The 27,373-nt window shown below is 36.4% G+C and overlaps 1 protein-coding gene across 9 annotated transcripts in view; it reads right to left on the bottom strand.

Moving 5' to 3' along the window:
• SOX6 (SRY-box transcription factor 6) overlaps positions 1 to 27,373 on the bottom strand; it is a 383,001-nt gene that overhangs the window by 45,473 nt on the left and 310,155 nt on the right. For all 9 annotated transcript variants that reach the window (XM_064452625.1, XM_064452623.1, XM_064452624.1 and 6 more), the window contains 3 exons: positions 23,653 to 23,802; positions 19,580 to 19,760; positions 16,492 to 16,682 (listed from right to left, as the gene is read on the bottom strand). In XM_064452625.1, coding sequence (XP_064308695.1) covers positions 16,492 to 16,682; positions 19,580 to 19,760; positions 23,653 to 23,802 — 522 coding nt within the window. The remainder of the gene's footprint in view (positions 1 to 16,491; positions 16,683 to 19,579; positions 19,761 to 23,652; positions 23,803 to 27,373) is intronic.

The following is a 27,373-nucleotide window of genomic DNA, read 5'->3' as shown; positions in this document are numbered from 1 at the left end:
TATATTTTTAAAATTTATACTCAAGGAAAAAGCATCCCAAACTGGATTTATTAATGCAATAAATTCATCAAAACAAACAAACAAAAAAAGAGCAACTGATAAAATAGGATAAATGTTCCATTTGCTACATCCAACATTCAAATGTAGGCAAATACGTACTTCCTGAAAACTGGGAAAGATTTATGTCTCTCAGAAGGAGTAACTCTTCCATGCAGGAAGTAGGACTCAAAATACTGCAAGAAAGAGAGTACTTTAAATGGATAACTGAAGGCTATGCATTTTTTTCATGCAGAATTCAGGAACCCTTACACCTGAAACCATCTTAAATGCAAAATGAATACCTACAGGCTGAAAAAATTACGTGGTTTTACTGCTGCAATATACAAAGACAAAACTGCTAGTCATCTATAGCTAATGCTACTGGCAAAAATCCATTCTCTAGCTTTTCATTTAAAGTAGAATGATTTTATAAACCTTGTTTTGTTTTTATCATGAAAAGCCTGTTTCAAATTTCCCACATAAGATATCCATTAAAGTATTCTTCAGCTCAATCTAACAATGACAGTTTAGAAAACACTTTTATACCTTAACAACCAATCTTGGAAGGGAGTTTCAAAAGTAGTGGTATAACCCACAGAGCATATTAGCCACTTACATCCCACTTAAGACCTATTTTTGACCTCGTTTTCAGCATAAGCGTAAAATGGGTCCTACTACATCTGTCCACATTCAAAATGGACTTTTACTCTCTTTTCCCCTTTCCTTATTCATCCACCCTGGATGACGTATGGAAAAGCTCATGCAATTCACTGAAGGAGCATTCCAGCACCTCATTCCAATGGAAGATTTTCACTGCTCTGTGGACCAATACAATCTGTGAGTAAGAGGGAATTTCCTCTGTCATACCTTCCTTACTCCTTTGTATACTTGTATACTTTATAACTGTGGTTATATTTTCTTTCTATGTCTTACAGGAAAGAGAATAATAATGTCCTGGGGAAGCAATCAGTATTTGGAGTTTTTTACTACTGTATATGTAGACAATCATAGCACCTACCACTATGCATCAGTAGTACCCAAATCATATTAAAAAGGAGGTTGGTAACGGTATCTCCAGGCACAGAGAGGGGAAATTATTATCTTCTGGTTACCTAGACAGTCAATGATTAAGCCGAGAACTGAACCCAGGACTTCTGAACATTAGGCCAGTCCACTGGCTGTTATGCCACACTGCCTCTGCCGTAAATCTGTTTGATGGATTTTTCAGTCATGGAACATTAAAGGCTCTGCTCTTGTCTGATGAATATGTTTAAAGAAAACAGCACAAACAAAAGCAAATGTAACAAATTATCTGAGACATACTGCTTTGATGTCACACTTGGATAAAGGATTTCCTACTGGAAACCTATGTACACTTATACATACTGAAAAATATTTTAGCCAGTACCACTAGCTGGCATGCTGGTATCTATTTATGTCTGAAAAGGGAACATAATCAGTTTTAGTTGGTTAAGTACAATCTGAGCCAACTTTTATATTATGACCAAAATCTTGGCAGTACAGTAGCAGTGGCAAGTAGCAGAAAATTGCTTACAGTGTTATTTGCCAGATTACTTGAACGATTTACACTGGCTTTTCAAGAGAGTTTGGAGTATTAAAAACTTAAGATTTGGAAAAGCCTTGGACTTTTGGATTTTTGTTCCTGGTTGCAACAAGATGCGCAGGAGAGGGTTATGATATAGTATGACTGACTAAACAAAGCATTTTTTTAAAACATAAACTGCCTGAAACTTTTAGGAGCCATTGAGTTTGAACTGTTAAGATTTTTTTTTTTAATTGAAGATTTGGAGAGTCTATTGATTTAGATTAAATGCTCAACCTTTCACATCTACTTATTTAAGATTCATGTTGACATTGTACTAAATACAGCCATACAGTTTGTATTCCAGATAAATTGATCTGACTACAAGCCTCACTCTTTAGTATGATTCTTACTCCAAGATAAATCAATATTTAATATCTCCTGCAACAGCCCCAGTAGATAATTTTAAACCTTTTCTCCATCCCATTAAGTTACCTTTAAAAATTCTTTATACAAGCCTTCACAGATGACTTCTGAAAAACTAGTTTATGAAAAGCAGTCTGAAGCTCATTAATTCAGAGGGAAAGGGTTTTTTAATCTTGCTTCATTGTGCTGATCTCTAAATCCATCTCTGTTTAGCTAATTCTCCTGCTCAGCTAATTTGAAGAATAAATAAATACTTCCTGTAAATCTGTAACACACATTTTAAACATAAAGAAAAATATCATTCTACTGCTTGCTATATGGGACAAGATATCTCTAGGGTGTGGAGTTTTGCAAAAACAGGCTGACCAAGGCTGCCCCTGGCTCCCTGAGAGGATGGGTACTCAGCATCATCAGGTACCAACCTCCACCCAGCTCCAACCCCACTGGCACATCAGCGAAGAGAAGCAGTGATAAGCAGTGTCGGGCTCAGGTATCAGTCACATCCCAGCCTCCATTTTGAACATTAAAATCTACTGTCTGCTCCCTCTCCCCTTTCCACCCTCCAATCTGGTGGAGTGGCTAAGGAGGAGGAAAAACATCTCTTCCCCCTCCCTCAAACCTCTCCTATGGCTAAGGGCCCCAGTGGGATAGAAGTCTTTGATATCAGAAGAATGCAAACAGCAAGGCTCAGGTTTGCTGCTTCTTAGAGTTTAGAAACAGAGACATAAGAGGAATTTCAAATTATTATATATTGGGAGAACTGAAAGGGATGTTGCCAAAAGGAAGGAAAGAACTATATGCTCTGGAGCTATCTGGTTGTATATCCACCTTCAAACTGTAGGATTTTCATATTCTGATCTGTGCTCTCCCTTAATCTTATTTTGTACTCTGCGTTACGTTCAAAGTGGAGGTTCACAGACACTGTAGGCAGCAGTGAAGCCCTGTCCCATCGCTCACCTTCCAACCTACTGGCTCCCAACACAAACAGTCCACAATCCTTTAAATCTTCTGATTCAGCTATTCAGGGTGTCATGCTGAAAACTGATACAGTTAAGTGTTCCAGTTTAAAAATAAAAGGGGAGGGAGGACTTCTTGTTTCCAAAGCCATGTTTTGCCGCCTTTGCAGCAGAGTTGCTCAAATAGTTGGACCCTTGAGTGGGCAGTGAGCTGCAGCCCAGGTTGCTGAGAACTTTGCACTGGAGGGGCAGCGTGTGGAAGCTAGATAGCTCTTTGCCTTTCAAATCTATTAAAGATCTACATCTCAGGAACTATACATGCTTTGGTATGGTTCAAAGCACAACCTAAAAGGGTCTGATCCTAAATGACTTCTTTCATCATTAACAAAATAGAAATATTAAAGAAAAATAATATGACTGATTAACTTATAATGCAGTTTTCGATTTTATCTTTATTCCTTTGCTATCTCCAAGCGATCAAAAACGTGATAAACTGCGTATTTTGCTTATTGAAAATGTTCAGTGTTTAGCTTAGATATGAACTCAAATCCAAGGTAGATTTAGCAACAAGAACGCAGTTTTGTAGAGAATATACCCACTACGTACCAAAAATATGTGAAATAATATTCACTTTTCACTGTGTAAGATGTTAGTGGGAATTCTACTGTGGAAATTGTGTGCTGTTCTATCCATTAATTAACAATTATATGAGAATGTTGTTTTCATGAGACACTAGAAGAGTCCCAGCAAAAGCACAGTGAGGGTAAGCAGCAGGGAAGAGCAGCAGCAGGGAAGAAAGGAATGGAGACCCAAGCTAGCAGATCATTGCAAAATCTGCAAGAAAATTTCCCTGTCTCTCATGATAAGAGAATGATAGAGACTTCTACTACCTAAACCATAGCCTGCACCACATTAGGACCACTCCTAATACTGCAAGAGCGGAATCTTAGAACAGTTGAAAGATGAATAAATAATGTGGGTCCTGATTCAGAGAGGCACATGTGCTGAAAGCCATCCTCAATGTAGCAAATGCTTTACATTAGGATACCTTAAATGGGGTCACAAACAGGAAATTGGGTGCTTTTTTCCCCTTTTAAATGGATTCTTTATGTTCTCATAACACATATTCCCAGGTAGCTACAGTAACATGTCATGGATGGAGATAAAGGGAAATCATTTGGCAAACCAAGCAAGTAGTACACTTCATCTCCTTTTCTTATATGATAGCTCACACATTCACTACAAATTTCCCATACTGCAGTTCATGACTTTTGCCTGTCCATGGTAGTGAGTATATACTGATAAACTCTGGATGGCTTTTGCACTGAATGGAATGAAAATCCTACATAGCAAAGCATGCTGTTTAGTGCAGAGGAGTGATAGGTATCCCAGTCAGTCTATAACTGTGCATATTAACTCAGCCAATTCCCTGCAAAGAAAGAGAAAAAAATAAACCTCGGGTGAAAGAGGGTGGGATCAAAACTTTGCAGGAAAGTATCTTTCTTGTATTTATAAGCTTTGGGTTATTTCTTAAAGAAAACAAATTGTTGATGTACACTTCCATGAATGAGACATTTGTCATAATGTAGTGTGATCTGTGGTGTGATACTGAAGAATAAAACACGGGAGTTATGCAAAGGTCATGCAGGTAATCCCTTGATAAAGGGGAATCCCTTGGGAGGAAGAGTGCAGCCATACAACCTATTCTTATTCATGAGTATTCAAAGAGCTTGAGTGGCCTCAGGTGAGGAACAGAATTCTGGCAAGGAGCTGGCAATTGAACATGTTTTGGCAACCTGTTGAACCCTTGACAGACCAAGAAGTTTTACAGTACATGATGTGTTAGTGACTCACTTTGTGTACAGTTCTAATGCGCGTCTTCCCAGTGATGGCTTCTATTTGTACTGGCATCCAAAATATAGCAAAGAGTGTTCCTGTGCTTTAGAAATGGAAGGGAGCATGCATATAAAAGTAGGATGCACTAAGCAAGAATCTATGTATATAAAAAGATCTTTTGAATAGGAGCCATATAATGAAATTGTCATGTAGCAATTTAACTCAAGGATGCAAAGGAAATGGCAGTGAGGTAAGAATGCATCCATTGCCTGATATCTCAAGAAGCCTTTGGCAAGATAACAGTGAAAGCATGCACCCAGCAACATGGGTCTGACATCAAATGACAAGTGTCCACTTCTCTTACTGGCTGTTTAATAAATTGCTTTGGAAGGGGTGGAGGTAAAGAGGAGATCTTTCCAAAACCTTGCCTTAGTGTTCTCCTTCAGTTAATGAATGTCAGCAAGTGGAAGAGAACAGAAACATGATATGTTTTTCCAGCCTTTATAGAAGCATTTGCAACATGTTAGAGGCCACAGGCATAAAAGTGAAATATTGGGAAACTAATGTTGTCTGTAGATTTTCAGGATGTAAGCAGGGCAATTTCAGCTTGTGGGTTAGGCGTACTTTAGGTTTTAAGTAGTGTTATAACAGCTTACTATGACTTGAACATGATTTTAGTACAAGTAATCTGATGTTGAATATCATTTATTACCCTGTTACACATTTCCAATTGAGATAGACCTGTTTATGGAGTTAGTATTATGTGACTACATTATGTGACAAGCTATGTGCAGTGAACAATCTATCCAACAAATATAGTCTTTCTTATCTTTCCAAACTAACCCTGGAGGATCAGCAATTTCTATGCATGTGTGAGCAATTTGTAAGTGTTCTAACAATCTAACTTTTGAGTTATGCATGAACTACACACTTAAATGCTCAATAGCTGCTGCTTGTGATTTATGCCATAGATGGTCACCTAAGACAAATTATATTGTTTTCAATGTCTGGCTCAGTGCTAAGTATTGCAACATTGCTTTAAACTACCTGAAAAAAGCAACTGGGAATCCTCTCAGCCAAAAGACCTCCCAAGTAGTGGAAAGCCTTTACTTCTGTCTATCAGATCCTGCATCCATTAGCTCCAACACCATAGAAAAAACAATGAACCTGCCTCTGGCATACCATTGGTAGGAAAAAGATGGCAGTGGTAAGGCACAGTGCAGGATGGCCTGCAGGACCTCTAGATTAAATTGCTGCAGAGTTCACAGCGTTGCTGTAGAGATCTATTAGCATTGACACTGTATCAGGGCTGGAAGAGCTCCCTGATACTGTGTTCCTCATTTGGTCAGCATGGCGTTTGAAGTGGGTGCTGCATCAAAGCCTCTGTTTTTTTATGAACGGGGGTGAACAATTTGGGTATAAACAGGAAATGCCCAATTGTGCACAAACGTCCATGTTCATATGCAAATACACCCATAGAAATAAAAATCCGTTTGCATGAATATTTGTGAAAAGAAAACAAAGGAAGGAACAAGCATGGTCAAACTCCATTAATCAGATTTCAAACAAACATTTGCAAATACCATTTTGCATTATTTGCTCAAGTCTTTTCATGAGATAAAAGAAGACAATTTTACCGGCTAGCATGCTTATTCTTTCTTTTGAAGCAAAACAGTTAAACCAGCACAAAGTAGCATATAATCCCCAAACAGGCAGCTAAGTAAACATCCTTCAACTACAGGCATTGTATTTCAATTTATCATACCTGCTGATGCAGCCTAATGATACCTGAGAAACAGGAGACATTTTTAATTTTAGAAAGTAATGAAGTATCAGATAAAGTAATCCAAATTTATCCTTGCTGTCCTTAATCTACTGCAGTTAAGACAGTTATGTTGGCAATGCATTTGGTGTTGTGAATTTACTTAGAGGAATACATAGAGCTTGGAAATAAATGGCAGCAACTTTTGTAGATGTCTCTGATTGTATCTAAGTGTGAAATAATATGCAAATGTATTCTGTAGTTCTCAGGACAACTGAAGAAGCGATATGATAGGATTATGCAGCTGCCATTCTGACCCACAATTTAAATCAATTAATATATTCCTGTCCTAGCAAATTCATGTTCAAACAATAATTTTCAGCCTATCTTTATTGTTTTCTAGAGAAGCATAATAAAAACATGGAATACATTTCAGTATCTATCTGCAAAGTCTCATGAGTAGCTTAGGATTGTACATAAGATACAATCATTATGCTGTTACAATCATCACAAAGACGCTATCCTTTATGGCAGAACGTCATCCTTCAGGAAAAATTATCCTTGTTGGTTTGTGCATGTTTTTCAACATTCACCCTTGGGACCTATTTTAATCTAATTCTGTTCCTTTGTGACTTTTTGCTGCTCTGAGATTTAAGAGAGAAGACCAAAACAGAGCAAAACCTGTATCCTTTTCACAGGAAATACCCCATGTGAGTGAAAAAGCAGTGTATTTGGCATTTTTTTCTTGAGCTGGAAAGGCAATAGGAGAAAGGGGCCAAACCACATAATCACTATTATTATTATTATTATTATTATTATTATTATTATTATCGTCATCATCATCAATGAGGTCTAAAACCTGCAGCTAGGCAACCCCTTCAAGTAGCCCTGACAACAGAAATAATAAAACATAGTTGTGTTCAGCAACCATACATGCATACTATTAAGCATAGGTAGTGGCAAAAACTCTAGTAGCCAATATTCAAATGCAAAAGTAGCTTTCAATACTAAAAAAGTGTGCTGGTTTCTTTCCTGAAAATAATATTGTCTTGCCAAGTTCTCTTGTGATTGAACTGGAAGCATGAAAAACTTTAAAACTTCACCTAATATGGGAAGTTTCTTCACTATTCAGTGTGTGTGATATATACGCACATGCACACCTGTATATATATGTGTTTATGGTTACTCAGATAATGATGTTTCGTATAGGTTCTTTATGTTTAGGTGCATTTTTTAATTTCTGACATATGTACATCATTATTGGACTGGTCCAACTTTTTTTAATTTATGGCCCAATAAAGTTTCCATGAATTAGATACTGCAAAGATGGCACATTTTTTCACTTGATTTTGATAATTTAATCAATGGAAAAATAATTTAGATTTTATTTTAATCAGTCTTTACATCATTTGAGGGACTAAGCATTTAACTGCACATCTAATATATTGGAACATAAATGCACAAACTATCAACTTTATCAAGACAATTTTGGAAAGTAAGGCAACTGAGCAAAATGCTTAAAAACAAAGTTCTGCACAGCAAATTCTTCCATAGGTGCAAAACTGGATCCATAGTAGGCTGGCACCAAAGCTAAATTTTCTGTAAATTTAGATGACCTACATATGTCAGAGATTTTGCACTGTGTCTCTTTGTCTTTTCACTGTCAGCACCAGTTTCAGTGAACATGTATTTTTAATGTGTAAATTTCAAATACATTATTTTTATGTCTTTCTATGCATAGCATACAAAGTAAATCTGAAAAAAAAATTACTAGGTATATTGGTAGGCATGAGTATGAATACTTGGGTGTAAATAGTATTTGAGCAATAACGTGATCAATTAAATGCTGAATCATATGTTACATGCAGACAGAAAGTTAACATTTCATGACCAGCTTTAATATTTCTATCTCTTGAGTTTGAGGAACAGACTTGACAAGATTTCATACCCACAGCCTCCTGCACCTGGTTCCCATTATAAACCTGGCCTTGATAATGGAGCTATGTTCTTCTACAGAGGCTAATGTTAGCAATGGTATTTTCCTCCCATAACTCTTATAACCTGAGTACCAGTGTTATGGCTGTATTTGACCCCCTCTGTGCATGTGCAGTTACAACTTCCATCACCTTCCTCACTAAATACATAGAGATCAGATAAAACATTTCTTTAAGTATGAGTACAATTTCTAAGCCTGATTTATTTCCTGTGATATCAACAAAAACTAGTGACATAGTAAAGGCTTCAGGGTTATGTTAAAAGTCAGGGTTTTTTTTTCCTGTTTGTTTATAATAGAAATATTTCTCTTTAAAAGATATGGTCAGAGACCCAGGGATTAATTTCTTTTTTTCCAAGATGTTCTGCTTTGAATTAAATTTCAAATTACATTTTAAAGTTCTAATTGTAAAGATAAATTCACTGCAACACTTCTCTGTGTCTGAGAGATATTAAAATCATTCAGCTGTTCAAAGACGCATCTAATTCCTGATAAGACCTCACAATAGAAAGAGAAAAAAGAAAAAAAAAATGTAATGCTCACTGTGCCCTACTGTTATCCTATAAATACAGTGATTTAGGAAACCAACACAAGCACATATTACAATGAAATTTATACAAATGCAAAAATCATCAACACCTTGAACTTCTTGAAAAAAAAAAGGAGGAAACTCCCTGGTATGATATGCTGCCTAGGAAGTCCATTCATAACATACACAACACAACCTGCAAAAATCTTGCTTGAAATCATTATTTTTTTCCCCCATTCATTGTTATAAACTTATATCGATTTCATGCTTTATCTTATCCTGTCTTGCAATTTCAAATATTGGAAGTAGCAGCAAAAATAAACAGAATGCCTCCAGCTACAAAACAAAATGTTTAAAGTCCAGCATGTTTTCCAGTTCTAATAAAAGGGGGCAGTATTACATCAGCTGAAATTCTGAATTGTCCAAATTATTGTAAAAAGTGCTGGAGAAGGATACAAAACTGCTGAATTTCACTGAAAATAGACTGTTAATGTATATGCAGTCACAAATCTGCCTGTCTGCCTTTGGGTAAAATTTTCAGAGCTAGTTCTGTGTAACTTAGGCTCCTGCATTCAGCTACTTTAGAAAATTTTTACTTGAGTCACTATTTTTCTTTCAAAATTATTAAGGAAATATTACAGTTGATATAAAATGAAGGCACATTTTTCATGTAGCTAGGATAAGCCCTAAGCCTGAAAAGGAAATTGCAAAATTATTGCAGTTTCAAAAACAAAAAAAAGGAACAAAATATTTTTATATTTCTTTTTTTTTTTTTTTCCTTAAGTAAAGGTTCTTTAGAATAAAGTACTGGTGCCCAAATATGGCTTTAGGAAGTTAACTTTGAACACCCATTATAAAAAAATCGTTACTTACATACGTCATGTACAGCCACAAGAAGATTACTAAATTAGCCAAATATACAGTAAAGTATAAAGGACATTTGTTTTGTAAGAATTATGAGGACTGCTGTGATTTTTATTTGAAACTTTTCCCTATTCTGGGGCATTTAACTTATACAAGTAATTTAGCTGTTATAAAATGATGGAATGTAAAGAGATTGTCTCTATGCAACATGTCCTTCTACATCTCAGAAACTCCCCAGGGAAAGGTTTGTCGACTGAACAGAATGACATAGTCAGGCAAAACAGTTTCCCAGTTGCAATGTCTCTTTGTGGAAATCAGATTCTTCATTAGACAGATGGAATACACTCCTACTGAGTTGAATAAATTGCCTATATTCTTGCAAGAAAGTGCGACAACACTAACAGTTCCTTAAGTAAATCAGTGTCTTTTTTCTCTCTACAGTTCCAGATTTTCTATTATAGAATCTAAATATATATATTTAAACTTAAATTCATTTATACCTAAGTTTAAGCTATATGGGGCAGGACCTTCCATAAGTTGAAGTGAGAACAGATCTTGGTACAATGACTATCGAGACAATACCATAATAAAAGTAATGACTTCACAAAACTAATCACTTGCTGTTGATATTGCTGCCCAATTTTTGGCCTGATTATGAGGTATTTGTGCTTTAATTACAAGTAGAACTAAGCTTTAACCAACAGAAATAAGGATCGAATTGAAAATGCTTACAGTTTCTGTTATGTCTCCCAGCAGACTGAAATACAAGCATTGACATTTAACAGTTACAAATATTCTTCTATAAGAAACTAAAGGAAAAAAGAAAATGTCAGAAGTTTTTCTGAAAACATAAAAGCAAATAAGAATAGATCAGTCCCTGCAAATCTAAACCAGTTATTCATAAAGATTTATAAAAACCCACAAGGCCCTTATGACCAATTTATTCATGTTCTCAATTTAAGGGTGGTCATGACTACTTTCAGTAAAAGAAGAAATGATAATTGAATGCAGGATGCATGGGAAAAGCATTTTCTTAACTATGTCCTTTTTTTATTTAATTTGAATTGAGAAATTACTAATAACAAGGATGCAAACAACAAGGTGCTACTCTTGGTGACTGCCTGAGAAATTCCCTGCACTTGCAGAAAAGACATGGTGACTCCTGCCTCTGCAGTTGTTCTGTCTGTAATACTGAATGTATGGGGAGAAAAAAGCTGGTAAAAAAAGTGTCAGCAACATAATCCAGTACTGCTAAAATTCAGAAAAAAAGCAATACAATGATGGAGTCATTGCAGGGCTGCAGGCAGTCAAAAGGAGATTATGCATGACTAGTAACTTTTCCTACAAAGACTTCCTGAAGTGTTTTTATCAGGCAAAGTTTGTACGCATGTTCAGTAGCTTCATACAGATCATGAAGCGTAACAGCTCCAGAGGAGCTGTTACACTCTGTGGTGTCAATAATCCACATATTTAACAGTCCCTAAATACAGCAGACTGTAACACCTCCAAAGGGGTCGTTATGGCTTATCAAGTCAAATCCAAGTGCCTAAATATGGATTTGATCAATAGACTGTAACATCTCCAAGGGTAAATAATATACGTTTTTAAGAATGTACACATTTTGCATACAGACTGTGGTCTATATTAGGATAAATGATGTGGATTCAACATGTAAAACTTTAATTTAGAAATAAGAAAGGAATAAAAGGCTCATTATAAGAGGTGCCACAGTTCCCAGGAAGTAGGTGATGACTCATGTCATTTATTTTGGGGTCTAATTCTGGTTTCATACTGCAAATACACATTTGCCTGAAAATCTACAAAAGAGTGGGAATGGAATACAAACATTAAAATGTTATATTGTATTCTGCTTCCTCTCAAATCTCAATGATTATGCTTCGTGGTTAAGTAAATGAAGAGGTGGGGGTACATCCTTGGTCTACCAGACATGTTGTGATTATTAATTGAATTTATGTTCTGCTTGACTTCAAATCTTTTTCTCCAATGAAATTAATACATTTCTGCCTATATTTTTTGTACAAAGATTTTCTGAAGTGTTTTTTCTCAGTGTTTTCATGCTTTATGCACAAAAAAAGATAGGATCTGGTCCTTTTAAAAATAACGTCAGTTGTCTTATAAATTATATAGCATTTTCAGGTTCATTTAAAGCCATAAATCAAAGCAAATCTTCAAGGCAATCATGCTAGTTCAAAATACTAAAATAAATACAAGTAGCTCTAGCAATGCAAATTTTGTTTAAGTAATCTTTTTTGTTGAAGTAAACATTGCTTGAATGGAAAAAAAGTCACATCCTCTAAACAAACCCAATTTTTGTATTTTACTTTTGCTTATATCACATGGAAAGAACTCTGTAGCCTATTTTCTGGATTTTCCTAATTCTCTCCCCTTCCCCAGTGTTTCTGTTTACTCCTGGAATCCACTTACACAGTTACTTCTCTTTCCTCAGTCAGACTACACCTGACCAGCACCAGGTGGAGTAGCAAAAGTCAACTCTACTATAATGACCTATGTGCACTGTACTGGTTTTGGCTCAGAGAGAGTTATTTTTAGTTTGCATTATGCTGTGTTTTGGATTTGTGACCAAAACAGTGCTGATAACACAGGGATGTTGTAGCTATTGCTGAACAGTACTTCCACAGCATCAAGGCCTTTTCTGTTTCTTATGCTGGCCCACCAGCGAGTAGGCTGGGGATGCACAAGGCAGGCCACAGCCAGGCCAGCTGACCCCAGCTGACCAAAGGGGTATTCCATATGATGTCATGCTCAGCAATAAAACTGGGCAAAGAAGGAGGAAGGGGAATCATTCAGAGTTTTGGCATTTGTCTTCCCAAGTAACTGTTATGCGTGATGGAGCCCTGCTTTTCTGGAGATGGCTGAACACCTGACTGCCCATGGGAAGCAGTGAATGAAGTCCTTGGTTTGCTTTGCTTGCTCACACAGCTTTTGCTTTACTTATTAAACCTTCTCAACCCACGAGTTTTCTCACTTTTACCCTTCTGATTCTCTTCCCATCCCACTGGAGGGGAGTGAGTGAGTGGCTGTGTGGTGCCTACCTTTACCCTGACACACAACAGTATACAAATGGAGATAATTCCATAACTGTAGATGTCCATAGAATGGTATCATCACAAAAGTATAGCCTAATGTTAATGCTTTAGCAAATGGCAAAGTTTGACTGTGCCAGAGTGCTGCATGTTTTTGTTTTGGTCTTTCTGATGAGTGAATCTCTGTGAGCACTTTTAAAGCTTTGTAGGAGATTTTTTTGAACAGCAGAATATGAACAGAGGCAATTTTCAATTCTGTGGCTCCAGCCAAATACAAAGCTTTCTGAGATTTAAATGACACATTTTCAAAAAGGCCTAAGCCCAGGCTTTGAAGCTATGTACATAATTTTGTAAGCACAATCATTTGCACAACAAACTATTACCAGCTATCTGAACTTGAAGACCAGTAACTGACCAGAACTCAATAGCCTTTTTAAACAAGCTGCAGGCAATTAATTTGTCATCTTTTTCTGGTGCCAGCTTCTAGCTACTCATTTATACAAGTCTAATTATCTGAAGCCAATTTCTGAAAATTTGGTCCTGAAAACATAGGGTCCTGATTCTTCAAAAGAAACCAGGCCAAAATTGCAACTATGCTATCACAGCTTCACTGGGATCATGACAGAAACTATACACAATCTTCTTGGCATGCAATTATTTCAGAATTATGTTTTTCTAATTGAAGTGATCTATCATTCCTGCCCCTCCCCCCCCCCCCCCCATTTTGATCATCCTGCCCATCATTTTTAGAGTAAAAGAAATATATCATAATGTAAAAATTGAAAGGCGGAGGGGAAAGGGGGAAAGAAGAGTATTCTAGAATCCTTTTTGTGCGAAGGATGCTTCTGGTTTTAATGTGTTTTATACTTGCTAGAAAATAAAATACATTCCCTTAGTATTCATGACTGACTTAATTCTTTTATTTTCTTTAGGATAGAGAGTGGGGATATATTGTCATTTAAAATGACTGATTTATATCCTATTCTATTAATGCCTTTTCTTGCATCTACAGAGCAAGGATAACAGACTACCAAAGGTAAAACCAGAGTACATATTGCATCTTTTTCCTGCCTTAATGGATCACTCTATAGTACATGCTACAATAAATAAACCTGGCAGGATTGTATAAGGGCATGGAGAGATTCAACAACAGATTCCCTTGCTGCTGTTTTATTCTTAGGTTTTAAAAGTTGCAAGTGCTACCATGAAAAGTCTCCCCATAAAATATGGCATCTGAGAATGATGATGTTTATATTTGTTAAAGAGTTCCAATTGACTCTGCTATATTTGCAAGTAAAAATTTTTTTTTTCCTTTGACTGCCTGATGTATAACCTCAATCTGGAAGCTCTATATCAATCTGTGTATCGCTAGTAACTGGCACAAGAAAGAATTTTCAGATTATTCACTAAAATATTTACTGAATCTGCTTTAAAATGTGAAAGACAAAATAGAAACTTGTTATATCAAATACAAGATGTAAACGTGGTACTGAAAATACTCAGGGACCAGACATGACAAGTAAGTGGATGCCATTTTCATACTTACTTTTCAAAATCAAATAAAATGTTAAGAATTCTTTTAATAGCCCTTATAGTGTATTAGATATTTTTAAATGTCAAGCCACTGAAACTCATAAAATATATTTTAAAATAAGCATGATTTTACAAACTCTTAATACTGATCATAGGTGTGACATTTATTTTATTTTTATAACTTGGGCTTTAGTACCCTACCTCTTGGTTAGTTAAGACAAACACTGACTTTACAATCAGAGTGTTGTTTGTATATGGGCTGCTTGATCAGTTATTAATTTCTATATTTTTCCATAATATCAATCTGCATTAAATGAGTTTTTCAATACTGACATTTAAACTAACACTAGCAGAAATAAATATTTATTAGTCTTTGAATTCGACTCGTAAAAGCATTGTTAATCCTGTGTGGTAACAGTTTACCAAATATTTTTAATAGACACTGAGCCTTTCTCTTGTTTTGAGTACTGTAAAGAACCTATAAACCAAAAATATAAAATGTACATTAAAAGGTATGTATCAGTCTTTGCTGGGTCTGTTTACAACGTTTCTTTGCCTTTCTGTGCCTTGCTACAATCCACTTACTCACTGAATACTCCCCTGTGGGTTGAGAAAAGATTGTAGTATTATCAAATTCACTGTTTAAGACAGAGTTAATATTCTGCAGAGTCTTATACTCAACCTGGACTAAAAATTCCTGTTATTCTTTGGAGTATAATGTAATCTTTCCCCCCTACCCCAAGATACAAAGAACCTACCCTATAATATAGATATAGCACAGAATTTTCATTAATGAATTATAGGTATCAAAAGCTACCTGGTTTTCAATTTTTTCTTTTTTTTTTTGCAGCAAATACTCTGAAACACTAGTTATTTTATAGGCTAATGAATGTGTCAGCCTTCTTTTCATTCATTATTGAACTGCATTGTAACTGTTCCTATTTGCCAATGCCATAGCAATACTGGGGTAGTAATTTTCCTTTTCTAGTTAACTGGAATAAGTATTGTGGCATATAACTGGTCTTTTGTCAGTGGTGAAAAGTAACTTGTGTGCTGTATCTTTTGCAGCATAAGCCACCTCTAGGGAAGCTGACAGAGAAGGATTCTTCATCAAAAGGGCTTCTTATAGTTCAGCCAATTACCTAATTAGTGTTCACTGGCTCTGTTAGATACAGAGACCTGCTCTTGGAGTAGATCTTGTAGACCTTGCAAAGGCCACAGAGCAGGATGACACATATACAAATAATTTTCCAAGAGACTTCTTTGTCCTCTGAGCAGTCCTTAAAGTGTGTGTGACAGAAACTGTTCCTCATCTTTTGAATATGGTCCCAGCTTGCTATTTTGTAAACTGAATTATGTCCTGCTCAGTCCAATGCTGGTCATGTTCTCTAACCACTTTCTCTAATTTACCATTTTACTCTAGTGACCCATTCATATTAGTGTCTGGAAACTATGGCCAAGATTCAACAAAGAACTTTGATCTCTAATTTCCCATTGAAACTAAGAGCAAAAGCACTATTTTGAACCTAAATGCTTTGTTGCATCTGAGTCACAGATTCAAGCACACTCAGATACACTCAATAGCATTGTAATGCTCAACCATGCTAGTACATAACTGGCCTTTTTGCCATATTTATCAATCCAATCATTCTCAAAAGCACAATTTAAAATCTAGTGCCCACAGACAATGGCTTCGGCCAATGCATTTTCCACATTGTTATATGCACGCTTACAGCTTAATCACATGAGTGGACAGGGCTGTTTCTTTGAATGCTGTCATGTAAATGTAGAGAAGTTTGTAGCACAGCACTGTCAAGTGACAAGGTGTATTCAACATGAAATCAGACATGGCTAAAAGCTCTAAAAAATTTTATATAAAAATAAGAAGCTATTTGCAGGGAAAAGAAGAATGGATGGCAGACTGTGTGGCAATGGGTGACATTACCTTTTCATTTCTGCAGTTGTTTAGGCCCATGTTATTCATGGAGGACAATTTTCCATCAACACCATGCGGCTGCTGTTGCTGCTGCTGCTCCCTTTGGATCTGCTCTCTCATTTTTCGAGCCTCTTGAATGGCTTTCATTACTGTGTCCTGGTCCCCAAATAGGGCAGGCGAATTAAGACTGGAAAGGATATCTACAAACAGAGAACACACTTTATTTAGTAATCAATCATCCAGATTAGAATCTGGGGTGAGCACTCAACTCTCAAACTGTTAGAGCTGCACCCAACTAACATCTGTAAAAGGAGGATGAGTGGCAATTGTTGTCTGTTTGAAGGCTGAATTAATCTATAGAAGTGATTGATAAGCCTGTGGATGACTTTTTCTGTTATAAATACAACCACTGAAGTTTTGGCATAGCCTGATATGGAGATAGCTAAGCATACTCATGGACTCAAAGTTCAACTTAAATATGTGTTTAAGACAATAGTATTCTGAAGATAATCTGGTAAGCCTTTGAAGTACTAATAATAATCAATAAAATGAACAAAGAAGGAAAGAAATCTGGTTTACTTGGCAATGAAAGTCTATGTCAATTTTTAGAATTTCTGTACTGAGAGAATCATCACTACAGACACTTAGGTTTAAATTTCAGAAAGATCACCCACCGTTACTTTTGGGGGACAGAGCTTGTTATCACCTTAACATGAGTATAAAGCTCTAAATCAGTACAGGAAAAATGGTTTTCTTTCTATCACTCTGGACAGAAAGAGAAACTTTTAAACATGAACCAAACTCTCACAAAACACTCCTATCACATCTTAAAATGCACGCTAGAGGTAAAGACGAGTACCCCAGATACAGTTTCTGATTTGAGACCAAAAGACAGCAATTTGGTGACTGGTTGTTTTGTGTTGCTGTGACAAAGCTTTAACTTGATCCACATATTCCTGCATGGGAGTATCCTTTATACTGCACATGGATAGGTTTGTGTACATATATTATAGCCAGGAAAGTTTGAGCAACCAAAGTTTGTGCATGACCTGTGCACCTGCCTGACAGGCAAACGTCTTTTATAAAAGCTCTGAAATTGCTAGATTTGTGTACTTACTAACAGCCCACTATACAAACAAACAAACACCCCAAAACAACAACAAAAAAACCCAGGCTAAGACTTGGAATTGTTCTTCAAAGATAAATTTCATATTTTTTTGACTTCATTGAAGTTCAGCTGAGTAAAATATAGCAAATTCAACCTTGAAGGACCATGAATTATTTTAAAATAAAGAAGGTTAAGATTAAGGGTTTCTCATGCTTTATCCTGGGAACCAAACAGTTGATTGAATACTGTAGTCTGGATGAGAAGAGATGCAAACTGTGATGTTTTAGATGGAATTGTGATGTTTTCTGTCTGAATGAAGCACCCCTCTTCAAAATAAAAGTAACATATTAGAGAACAATCATTGTTCTTGCTGGGTAAAATTTCCAAAGCTTTGAAATGATTCAGCAACTAAGTTCTAGTCTGGAGCCTAAGTAAGTTGGGAACCATAGTTGCATGACTTTTAGTGAGACTTAGACTCCCAATCATCTAAATTTTTTGTAAAAATGGAGCAAAACCTCCTACATTGCTTGCTGATTTTTGACAATATTCCCTGGCTTCTTTTATACTTAAGGATTGAAAGGAAACAGTTTTATGACTTTACATGAAAAATATTCATGTCTTAGGTGTATCTTCTCTAGCCATTTCTCTGGAATGGTCTAAGACTTCAGACCGATATGACACTTTCTAATGTTAGATAGTGCAGTGAGAGCTGGAAATAAATTGACAGGTAGACTATCTAGCTAGCTGCAGAAAGTATCTTACAGATCATGATGTTCCCAAGTGTTTTGGGAATAGAACAAGTCATAATTTTTATATGTTTAATGTATGTATTTAACATATCAGTTCATTATTCACAAGTGTTTCTATATATTTTACAAGTACACTTGAGCTACAGATTGTGAATAAGTGGTCTGTAGTAAGTATTTAGTCACTGTAAAATTTACTGTTTGAACTTTAGAGCCGATCATCTACACTTTGCAGCCCTTGATTCTATTTTTTCACTGGTTAAGTTAGTCTTCATACATAGTTTTCAGAGGAATTTTGTTTCATTACTTATAAAGATTTATTTCTAAATTAAAGAATCTTGAACACAGGTCAAAAATTCCCTATTTGCAACTATACAAATTAACAAAATTTTGACAACTTGGTGAACAAATAATAAAAACATGAAGAAATAATAATAAAATAAACTGGCTGGGCTGAAGCTCTTCTGCCTTTGTTAAAAAAAAAATAAAAATATATATATATTCAGCATATGGTCTTTGTAAGTTGAACTTAATACCCAGAATGCAAAGGATTAGATTTCCTTTAGAATGCTGTTCTGGGTAAAAATAACGGTAAAGTTGGGCTAAATAGCTGAAAACTATATTTGGAGTTACCTTCTTGCTTGGCTTCCAGTTTACTGTAACTGTGGAGATACTGAATGTTCCCTGACCCTGGTTCAATAAAATGCTTGAGAACTTGTTTATTTTAAGGTATGTTACACTGTTGCATTGCATGTACACTAATCACACCAGCCATTATGTGTGTATGTGTAGTATTTGGTCAGGCTCTACCTGCATGCAAAGGTACTTTTTGTTTGTTTAATCCAGAGGTCAAAATTCAAAAGTTAACTTGGCATGTATACCCCCAATTGATGTCTTTAGGGAAGATATTCATACAAACCTCTTTTACATGTTTTTCATGTGCATCTCTACTTACTTACATTCATGTATTTGCACGTATGTAATGTATATATATTTTTATGTATGTATATTCCTTATGTGCTATATTTATTTGCTGTATTTCTTGTAGATGCATATCACCGCTGCATCATTTTGGTTACTCTCATAAAAACTTGGCAGTCAAGAGTTCTTTGAAAATTTTTCCTGCATCTTTTTTTCCATTTTAAACAGAAATGTAGGCCCAAATATCTACTTAATTCATAAGTAAGTGTGCTCTAGGTGAGATTCCATGTAGAAAACTCATCTCCCAGGACAGATTAGTTACCTAAAGAGGATCCTCTTCCCAGAGATCCACCGAGCGGGCTGGGGATGCCACTCTTGTTCGTCACTGTCACTGGACTGCTTTTACTGGCTGGGAAGAGGTTCTGTGTTGGAGATGTTGGGGATTTGACAGGTTCAGCTGTTTTGGGTCGGGCTGAAAGATTCAGTGGCTGGGCTGCTTCATCCTACAAGAGTTTATTGTAAATAATTATTAGGAAAAGACAAATGAACACATCATTTTACAAGCAGCAGTTACTTTACACCTCGAAGACAATACCACATTCTCCAGCAATAATAACAAAAGAAACTAATTATCTGCCTCCTTTAAGATTCAACAAAAGGAAACCTCATTAATTTCTCTGTGTTATGCTTCTATTTACATTAACTATGTGGCTGGATCGTTCTTTTTCCCAAATTAAAATTTGAATTAGCTCACATTACAGCTTAATTTCCTAATGTGTTTTCAGAGATCTAAATTAACCTAGGGCATTTACAAAGAATTATTTAAAATTTCCAGCAGCTCAATAATGCTTTAGCATTGGTTCTATTTGAAAAGTTCCTGGCACTATAAAAATAAGTTATGTAGCTTATTTTTAAATGTATTAGAAACTAAGGAATCAGAAGTACTTCTATGAAAGAATCATTTGGAAGCCCTGACAGTTCTTTGGCCCACATTTAGTGCTGCTGCTAACTTATACATTCCATGCATCTTATTTTGAGTGCATGTTTTGTTTAGTAAAATAATCTATGCCGTTCCCTCATAATAGAAGATAACAATTTCACTGAGCTCAAATTCCTTGACTTACTACGGTAATGAATGCATACTATATGCATTTCAGAATATATTTTATCTTCTACCATTTAATTTTGTATATTTTACAATATTTTATTATTCAAATGTGTTATGTATTTTTGACAGATTTATGTAAAATCAATATTTTTTTCACATAAATGCTATTCTGCTTCTTGTTTGATACTTCTGTAATTATTTCTGTATTCTGCAGTTGTTTCTGCTGCATTCAACCTTTAGTGTATCTGTATGTTTATTTGCATAAAGACAAGGAATATTTTTTAAGGATATGTAAATCTAGTATCAGCACTTTTATATCTTTTTAAACTTTTCATATGCAACTATGCAAGAGATTCTCTCTGGCATATATTCAGTGCTATAGGAGAATAAGTCTGTCTAAGAAATATCTTAACTTTTGGAAGAAGACTCATTCAAGCAATTCATTTCTTTGATCAGGGTAAATATTCACAGTGTAAACTTCTGCCCATCTTTGAGCTTACTCCTTTTGCTTAATATGTTAAGCAAGACAGAGCATTTGGAAAACTGTGAAACAGTGATTTTCTGTAATTAAAGATCCCAGTAAGACATATCTCTGCTTTAAAATAGGCCTAAAGCAGAATCCCACTGGATATAAGAATATCGGCCACATTTTAAAACACTGTACTGATCACTTCAAAGCTTAGAAATATATGTTGGAATACAATAATACACTACATTAGCTCTTCTTTTCCACTCTCCTTACTGTCAAGTGGTGATTTAGTGAAGTATATCTGATCATACACAATGCATTAAACAGGAAAATGTAACAAACAGGTATTTGTAATGCCATCATATCTCAAATTTTAAACTGTTTCCATAAAACTGCATGACATTTTTATTCTTCCTGACCTTGCAGTGAGCACAAATGTCCACACCTGTTCAGAGTCCACATGAAAGCAGAAACACAAATGTATAAGGGACATAGTCCATTCTTGTGCTTTGTGGCCATGTTTACATGCAAGCTGTTTCCTTGCAGAGATATAAAGTGGCTTCAATAAATTGCTGTGAGAGTTCAGAGCTCCTTTCAGACTATGAAGTTTGCCAGACTAGGTACTGTGAGCACGTACACATATGAATCTACCCTACCATGTTCAATTTCTAAATAATTTTCTGCTTAGTACTGATATGATCATGTGAAAACAACCCTAAACACTGCCAGAACCTGTTTGTTTGTACTTCACAGACAGCATTCTCATTTCTGCGAGGAAACCAAAAAGCTTGAAAACATTCTGGTCACTAACTTAAAAAAAGAAATACCATTACTTTTTGAAAGATCTGACTCCTCTAAAAGAAATCCATTAGTTCTATAAATAATGCATGTAGTATATACAAACAACTGTTTAAAAACAGAGAAAATATAGAGGATTTGTTAAGCAACGCATGACCATCGGAACTGGTCTTATAAAGGTAACAATCCGCAAAGACAGCATACAGGTACTAGTTTATTAGAGTGCTTTTATACATTTAATATTTACTTTCTGCATTAGCCATTGGTATTTGTCCACACAAAGAACTTGCAGTTTATCTTTAATATTTTCATTGCAGTAGTACGCTTAATAAAAACAAGAATAAAAAGGCTTCTCTTTTATTAACATACATTTCAGTCCATTCAAGTTAAATTATGTAGGGAAACCCCCAAGAATTTGCATGTGGTCAAATCTGTAATAGGACTCAGCTGCCCACAAAGCTGGAATGGTATTGGCCTTGGTTCAAGGAGATATGTGCTTGAACTTAACCAGGGAAAATTTTACTCATATATTAAAGGTTTGGTTTGGTGTAGATCCATTTGGCTCACTCACTTACGAAATTACTTTTTCACATTAAAGTAGTCGGTAGTATATTCTCAATACCATAAATCACTGGTGTTAGGTATCACTATACTATGGCAACTTTGCTGAAACAGTTGGGCCTTGCTTTTGGTGGCTCCTGTATTGACCATAACAAACTCTGCATATGTGGTAAATTTCACTGACTGCTCTCAAGCCTGGCATTGGATTACAAGAGGTAAAATATTAGACTAATACACATCTACAGTTAAGTAAAGTGAACGCTCTACTAAATAAATGTTAGATCTGGACATAATGGAATAGTTTTTATTTATTAGCACTCTCAGCCTAGCAAAAAAGTGTCATGGAAATTTATCAGCCCAGGCAGAATTATCTACTCACCAACATTTTACCAAGATGATTGATGATAATGAAAAAAAGAATGATATTTTACTCTCATGTCAAAAAAATAATAAAAAAACCCAAACCCTCACCTCAAGTGAGTAAAATCTTCCCAGGCTGGTCTGAGGCTAAAGACTTTGTGCCTGTAAGGTGTTAGCAGCTAGCAAAAAAATGCATTCTCTCTCTCTCTCCACAAAGTCACTATATGCCTTCTTTAGATATATTTTAATAGTTCTGCGTTTATAGTGCTATCAAATTGATAAAACATCTGAATGTTGGTGGTTTTTTTACAGTTTGAAGTAAATTGTTTCTCAGCATATTTGGTCTCATGATATTCAGAACAACCACAGAAGAACACAGCAATAAAACCCAGCCAGTTCCATCCAAAGGTACTAGTTGCACCACAGATTTCAAGGGGTGCACGATGTTCATTTCAAGCTGCTGGCAAATGCCATGTTGTAGCTGCCTGGTTCCAAGCAAGTGAGAATAAGCAGGCACAAGCATTCAGCAATGGCGCAAAACCAACAAGGAGCAGCCCGGTTGTCAGCAGCTGTGTGAAATCAGCAAAAGTCAAATCAATCTGCAGTGACACAATGTTTTCCCTGGAGTCCTGACTTACATCTTATTTTTATGTGAGGCTTTTTCCAAAATTGTAGAATAAGTACAGTTAAAGATTTTTAAAATAATTAGAAGATCTACAGTCTCTCTCATGCCCTAACAATATAAGCTAGCACTGTATTTTAAGATACTCGAAAGTTCAATGTGAAACAATTCATGAAATGGATGCCATTTACGCACATTACTAGATTACGAACTGAAATATTGAAAATATCACATTCTACTGAAGAATCTGTTGTGCTGCCTGTGGTAGGAATAGGGATGCCTGGTATTTCTGGAAGCAAGAAGTGAATGCTTTCTCTTCCCTTCTCTATACTGATAATACAGCACTAAAACAGAACATTTTATTTGAATATCAAAGAACTTTCATGCGGTTCAACTTCCAACTGTAAAACAACTAAACAGACCATTTAATTTCACTGCCCTTTGCAGAAACGGACTTTTTTCTTTATTGAAAAATACCTTAACTTGGGTTACCGGGCTGGTCCCTCTCTTCTCATTTTTCATCCCAGTGGGTGAGAGTGCCCCTGTCGTATTTGGTGGCTGTGGAGTAGATGGCATTTTGGCTCCAGGAGAAACTTGCATGCTTGCCAGCTGAGCTGCATACAGTTGCTGGAAGACAAGAAGATATATGATATATTCCTGCAAAATTCCTAAAAAAAGAAGCTGTAAATGTACATAATTTTTGCTGCTCTGCTGTTTCTTCTCTTAAAGGAACTACAGATCTTTTTCAGCATTTTGTTGATTGTGGCTTTTCCCTTCTTGTTATTTTCAAAGGGGAAAAAAAAAAGACTGGAAAACTCCCACACACAAATATCTTTTTTCTTAATTTGACTTCTACCTAATTTCCTCTCACCCCACCCCCACCTCTTGCTAATGATGGTCATGTTAAAAAGGAAAAGGTTATACTGTGCCTGAATATTAAAAATAAAAGTGGCAAAACCGTAAGGCTGGTTGTGAAAAGGAGTTATAAACCCCTGTCAGAAACAACAATGCTTCAGGTCCTTCTGTTCTTACCCAGAAATTACCCACCAACTCCAGAACCTCTACTAGGAGCTGACATAGGAATTGTTTGCTACTAAAAGGTGATGCTGCATCTTCTCTAGGTAGCAATGAAAGTTAAAACAGGCAAGAGGGTATGTCTCCATCTCAGTGTACAGTGATTGTTATAACCTCTATAAATGCTAATAAGGAATGTAGGCCTTAAAAATTCCTCTATATAGTGATGAAAATACAAAAACACCCTTTTGGAACTTTTCAAAAAGTTTAACTGAAACATAATAAAAGACTTGTGCATTAAAATAAACTATTCCTACCAATATAAAGTGTTTACTGGAAAAAAAAAGGTTTAATTTCCTTCCAGTGACCAAATTTAAACCCTCACCTTCAATTAGCATCAGCAATAATTCTTCTACCATAAACAGGGAAGATCCTAATCCATCTTCTACACATAAATCTATATAAACTTTGCCTTATTAGTGAGAAAAAAGCCAGGTGGTTTGTATGTAATTTCCAACATTACTATCATTCAGATGGACAAATAAAAAAAATTACAGTAATCAAAAGCAGACCTTTCAGCACATGTAATTAAATGAAAGCTTAATAAAGAATAATTTGCAAGAGCCAGATGTGCTTATGTCATAATTGTTGCTTTCTTTGGAACAATTTTTCTAATATAACAAGCCTCCACAGAAATGAAAGTTACACAATACTGTAAGTTCATTGACTCAGTGGCTAGACAAAGGTGTGAAGGAGGGGCAGAGTCAGAACTCTGGGTGACAAATGAAAACTCTTTTTTATTTCCTGCCGCCCTTTTTCAATACCACACAGAGGCTACAAAGGGATTAGATATTAATATTTTGAAATCAATGGTGTTTAAATATTTTGGCTAAGGTATTATTTTTTAATGCACTAGAAAACTAGAAAAATTGACAATAGAAAAAATTCCCAGCCTTTGGTGATGTCCTGGAGAATGAAAATGAAGCGTTGTATATAATAGTAAGTGGGTTACCCCCCGCCCTACTGGGATCTTATCCCTTTTAGCATATTCTTCAGATCAATCTATGTGTGCTTAATAGGATGTTCTGCTTATGTGAGAGTAAGAAGCACATTTCACAAACTTCTGAAAGGTTGCACATTCTCAGCTCAGAAATAATCAGGCACTGTACTATGACAGAGACTATACAGTAAACTTGAATACAATTGAAAGACAAATCCAAAGATTACAATAGCTTTCTCAGTGTTCTGTACTTTGTCTGTTAAAATTCTTCTTTTATTTATTTATTTATTTTTAATTAGGAAACTAACAACTACTTCAACTGTCTCGGGGAGATGACTTACATGTTACTAAGAGTAGACTAAAACTTTACTACTTAATGTAGTGTGTATTGCATTTTCAGAGCTGGAAAGGAATTCTGTGCAAAAACAAATCCAGATTTATCAACTAAAGTTCAAAAGAATTTCCTTCTCTCTTCTCAGGTAGGCCATCAGGCAAAAATGGGCAGTATGAATTATTCTTTCTACAAAATTTAGTCTCCCTTAGAGGATAAAAGTCAACAGTGAGTGATGGCAAGAAGGATGGCGTGGTGGGTCAGCCCAGGCTGCCAGCTGCCCAGCCAGCCACGCCCGGCCTCCCATTCCTCAACAGGACAGGGGAGAAAATAAGACGGAAAAGCTCATGGGTCGAGATAAAGACAGGGAGATCACTTACCAGTTAGCATCACGGGCAAAACAGATTTGGCTTGGGGAAAATTAATTTAATTTATTACCAGTTACAGAAGAGTTGGATGGCAAGAAACAGCCAAAAACTAACATCACCCATTCCCACCATTTTCCCAGGCTCAGCTTCACTCCTTCATTGCAGACTCCTCCACCTCCTGCCCCTCACACCGCCCCTCGCTCGCCTTGTGCCCTTCGTGGGGGGCGCTGTCCCGCGGCGCCGCCAGCGGCACTGACAGCCTGGGCCGTGCCCTGTGCTGGGGCCTGGAGGAACCGGCTGGGACTGGCTGCGCCCAGCACGGGGCAGCTGCCGGCCGCCTCTCCTCACAGCGGGCGCCCCGCAGCCCCGCCGCTGCCAGCACCACGGCACCGACGCCAGGCACGCACGGCAAATGGAGTTTGTAGCCTCGTTAGCCATGATAAGAAAGCAAAGGTGTGTTTATCATCTCTAAAAGCTGCAGCCCAGGGTGTAGCTGTATCTTGGCCTCCTGTCTCAAGGTCAGCGTGAAGAGAGAGACGCTTGACACTAGTTGGAGGAAGGCTCGTCAGTGACCTGTACCTGAGTCCCAGCAGGGCTAGCAATGAAGACATGGAGACATCCACAGCACTTTAAGGGTCACAGACATAGCAACAAGTGGGCTGTTACAGTGACTATATAGGACACTCTCTGATTTTGGGAATGCAAACATTAAAAGCAGAATAAAATTAGAGTTATACAACACTCCCTTCCGAGGGTACCGAGGACTGTACTGGCTGCAAGTAACATGAGGAAAAAAATTTTCTAAAGGGAGACAGAAATAAAAGAAATTTTGATGTTTCTATATGTGTGTGTATAATTAATCACTGGGTTACTCCAAGGGCATAGTACTGGCTTTAGTCTGGCATTTCTATAAATCTGTTTTACACCATAAAAGCAAACATAAAAATAAGTAACAGTAATTAGCCTTCTGCTTTGCTTAGACTTGGAAACAAAGCTGTTCCACAAACGAGTGCAAATCTTGCAAGAATTTGCACTAGTGCTAGCAACACTGCCATGTGGTGTGGGAGGCTATATAACCTCTTTTAAATACCAGTTTGTATGGGGAGCTAGCCGGTCTGGTAAAATATGTGCACACCACTGTTGCAGGGATAAAATGGATATTTTTGCAAATACCAGCGTTCTGGCTTGAAATGGCAATTTAGGACCTCACATTGAGATGGTCAGGTTGTGAAGCTTTTACTTGCAAGGTTAAGGAGGGGGGGAAAAATCCAAACATTGAGTGAATGTTGTTTGATAGCTTGTAATGTTCAAAACCGAAAGTTTCAATGGAGTTTTTTCAGTTTAAATTCTAACCTACCAACTATTGAGCAGCAACTAAAAAATTAACCTACCTCAAACACTGAAACATATCTTCTTTTCAATGTATGTCTAGCACATAAAAAGGAGAGCATTTCATAACCCTTATGCCAACAACTGACTCAGAAG

This window comes from Phalacrocorax carbo, chromosome 5 (assembly GCF_963921805.1).
Source record: "Phalacrocorax carbo chromosome 5, bPhaCar2.1, whole genome shotgun sequence".
NCBI classification, from domain to species: domain Eukaryota; kingdom Metazoa; phylum Chordata; class Aves; order Suliformes; family Phalacrocoracidae; genus Phalacrocorax; species Phalacrocorax carbo.
Note: the sequence above shows the minus strand (reverse complement) of the source record. Positions and strands in the feature narration are given on the sequence as shown.